The sequence below is a fragment of the Apis dorsata genome, unplaced genomic scaffold (assembly GCF_000469605.1).
Source record: "Apis dorsata unplaced genomic scaffold, Apis dorsata 1.3 scaffold_39, whole genome shotgun sequence".
Classification (NCBI taxonomy): domain Eukaryota; kingdom Metazoa; phylum Arthropoda; class Insecta; order Hymenoptera; family Apidae; genus Apis; species Apis dorsata.
The window spans coordinates 347,640-350,821 of NW_006263341.1; the positions used below are offsets into that span (position 1 = coordinate 347,640).

General features: G+C 31.9%; 1 protein-coding gene across 8 annotated transcripts in view; it reads right to left on the minus strand.

Moving 5' to 3' along the window:
- Positions 1-38: 38 nt before the first annotated feature.
- LOC102676081 (protein N-terminal asparagine amidohydrolase) overlaps positions 39-3,182 on the minus strand; it is a 17,318-nt gene continuing 14,174 nt past the window's right edge. For 4 of the 8 annotated variants that reach the window (XM_006608535.2, XM_031513170.1, XM_031513168.1 and 1 more), the window contains 6 exons: positions 1,774-1,961; positions 1,390-1,455; positions 1,042-1,224; positions 759-967; positions 411-572; positions 39-273 (listed from right to left, as the gene is read on the minus strand). In XM_006608535.2, the coding sequence (XP_006608598.1) occupies positions 148-273; positions 411-572; positions 759-967; positions 1,042-1,224; positions 1,390-1,455; positions 1,774-1,960 (933 nt within the window). In that variant the 5' untranslated portion in view covers position 1,961 and the 3' untranslated portion in view covers positions 39-147. Of the gene's footprint in view, positions 274-410; positions 573-758; positions 968-1,041; positions 1,225-1,389; positions 1,456-1,773; positions 1,966-3,182 lie in introns of all 8 variants that reach the window. The other 4 variants (XM_031513181.1, XM_006608534.2, XM_006608539.2 and 1 more) reach the window with 1 other exon arrangement.

Consider the following 3,182-nt stretch of genomic DNA (forward strand, 5'->3'; position numbering starts at 1 on the left):
TTTTTCGTAATAAAATTTTATTTTTTTTTTTTATATTTTATTTTATTTTATTTTGTTTTATTTTATTTTATGAATTTTAGAGAAGAATTAGGAAAATTCCGTCAACTTTAATACAAGCCTTTTTAAAGAGTATAACGGCAGTCATTATCAATATCGTATGGGTTGCCAAATACCGGTGGTTTCATCTCGACGATAATAATGAGGTCTATTGTCACGGAAGACGGTGACTGCCGGAAATTGATTATCCTGTATATATTTGAGCGTTGCTCGTACCTAAGACAAATTATTTTGACAAGCGTGAACATGAATAAAAATATAAAAATATAAGAATATAGAAAGAATTAGAATTAAATAGAAAATCGATTGATCGTTCGATCGTCAATCACAAAATACAGATTATATCATGTTACCTGTGATACAAAATGTGGAAGTTCCACTTCCGGTGCGGTTGAAAGATGTTGCAGAATAAATTGATCGGATTGAGCTAACCAAAGATCGACTCCTCTCAAAGGATCGTAGTTGAAAGGTCCGATTCTGAGTAAACCAAGGGTACAGTCATAAACATCTAGAACCTAATATACGAGATAAACGATATTACAAAAAAATTATCGATATTACAAAAAAATTCATTTTTTTATTATCCAAGTTTATATTTAATATTTTATATTTAATAGTTTAATCGCGAGAAGAATACAAGTTGAAAGAGGACATCACATTTACATGTAACGTGATTCTTTCTCAAGATAATCATCGCTTACCTGTTGACCTCCGGTTAAATGCCTAGCACATCTTAGGGCTTGATCAGGACCTTTATCGGGGAAGGTAGCAGGAAAAATCTCACCCGTTTTTACATTCAAACCGATACCGTATATTACCGGCCAATGAGTTCCACCTCTTACCGTAGTGTTCAATTCGCCCACGCAACACAAGGTTAGATCAATCTCTACCGGTTGTTTGTGAAATGCAGCTAGAATTAGAATATGACGCATTTTTTGTAAATTGATCAAATTCGAACGGGATAGAGAGAAAGAGGACACTTACAAAGAATATTGGAGAACAATTCTTCGGAATAATTCCTGGGATCGGAATAGCCACCGACCAGTTGTAGTTCTAGACGACCCTCTGGAAATCCAATGGCAAGTTCCGTTACCCTTTGAATCATCGCTGCCGCTGCATCTTCTGTACCAGCTCCGTCGAGATGCGCCAATGCAGCGGCACCCGATCCTAACGGGTCAATAATCAAATTGTTTAAACACGCGTGTACACATAATATATCAATTCAGTAGCCATTAATTTTCATTTTTATAAATCAAAAAAAAAAAATCTCAAGCTGTTATTTTTAATCATGATGACGATAACACAACTAATCAATTTTATATTATAGCTTACCGGAATGCCTTACAACAACAATGATACAAGTGGTCATATCATCCGAACCAATAATGCTCACATTTTCTGAAACAGAAATAAAAAAAGGGAAAATTGAACGAATATTATCTATATTATAGATTCGATTTATAAAATTCGAAATGAAATGTGAATTTATATCGTTGCTTATCGATCATTTTCAAAATCAATTCAAAATTATTCGACTATTTTCATTATTTAATTATTCGATTATAGAAAATTATTCGTCTATAGAATAGAAATTTGTGTCTTTCTTTTACATTGTTTCATAAACAAGCAAAGAAGAATAGATGATTTACACATATGTATATAATATATAAGAATTGAATATATATTTAGCTGTAGAAAAGAAAAGTTGATATTTACTGTCGTGTGGCAAAGTAGCAGCCATTTCCCGCTGACGTACATAAAGAAGACCCATTGGGCCCACCAATTTTGCTGGCATCGAATGAAGTTGCGCAGCAGTTTCACGATATACCGGGTGAGCTGCATATAACGATCTGCTATCCACTGGTATGTCCTCTTGCAGGACTCCGTTTACTACCAGCACCATTCTGTCTAATAAAGAAACGCACAACAAACAAACAAAATATCGTTAGAAAATATGTTCTGTACATAAATAAAGGTATATAAATAATAGAGAAAATATGGTACATTATTATACGTAATATCGTAGTGAATCGCAATAAAAATGGTAATGTATTTAAGAGCGAGATTTAAATTTTTACGAGGAAAATTTTCATATAAAAAATAAAAAGAACATATTCAGATATTCGAATATATCATATATCGGATCGATGAAAAATACGAATTCAACGAGAGAAAAAAAACGCAAAATATAAAATTTCTTCTCATAAACATCTCATCTCCTCATCGTTATTATCATCGTATTGTTCATAATAAAAAATATTTTTGTTATACCATCTATACGTATAATCATACGATCGAAAAAACATTACGTCAAAGTTGGTTGTAAGATCGAGAGATCGAAGATCAGCGGCAAGCATTGTTGGCACTCGGACTCCGTCGTTTGCGTTAATCGTGTTAACGATAAAACCTCGGGACAACCGTGCCAATCAGTCAGCCAACGAGCCAACCAGTCAACCAGCTAGTCAGTCTTTCCTTCCAACTTATTCGAAAGGTTAAGGTCATTCGCTCGAATGACATTCTGCGTTTAACCTTTCGTTTGTTTAACGAGATTACTAACAAACCGAGAAATGAAACTAGAATGAAACTTTCTCAAGCCGCACCCCGGTCGCTACTCTTCTCTTACGAGATTTCTATCAAATTGTTTCGATTCGTTCCAATTTTTTAATCAAACTCGATTAATTTTATCAGTATTTTTCTTTCTCTCTAAAATTATTATATATTGAAAAACCAACGAAATAGGAAATAAATAGGAAAGAAGAGAAATTTCTTGTTGAAATTTGTATTCCTTTCAAGAAAATAAAATTAACAAAGTTATTAACAAGCAAAAATTAAATATACATATACAATATATTTTCGATATAAGGAAAAAGACTCGAGAAAAAAATAACTCTAAATATATATAAATATTTCCATCTTTGAGATAACGTAAGAAACGATGCGATTACGAGAAATAGAAATATAAATTTGATTCATATAAATCGTGGATGAAACTATATTATTGTACTACTAAATAAAGCAAAAAGATAAAAAGCTAAAATACGTAAAAATATTGTTTCACGAAATCGGATGACAACGGAATTTGTAAAAAAAAAAAAAAAAAAAAAAAAAAAAAAAAAAAAAAAAAA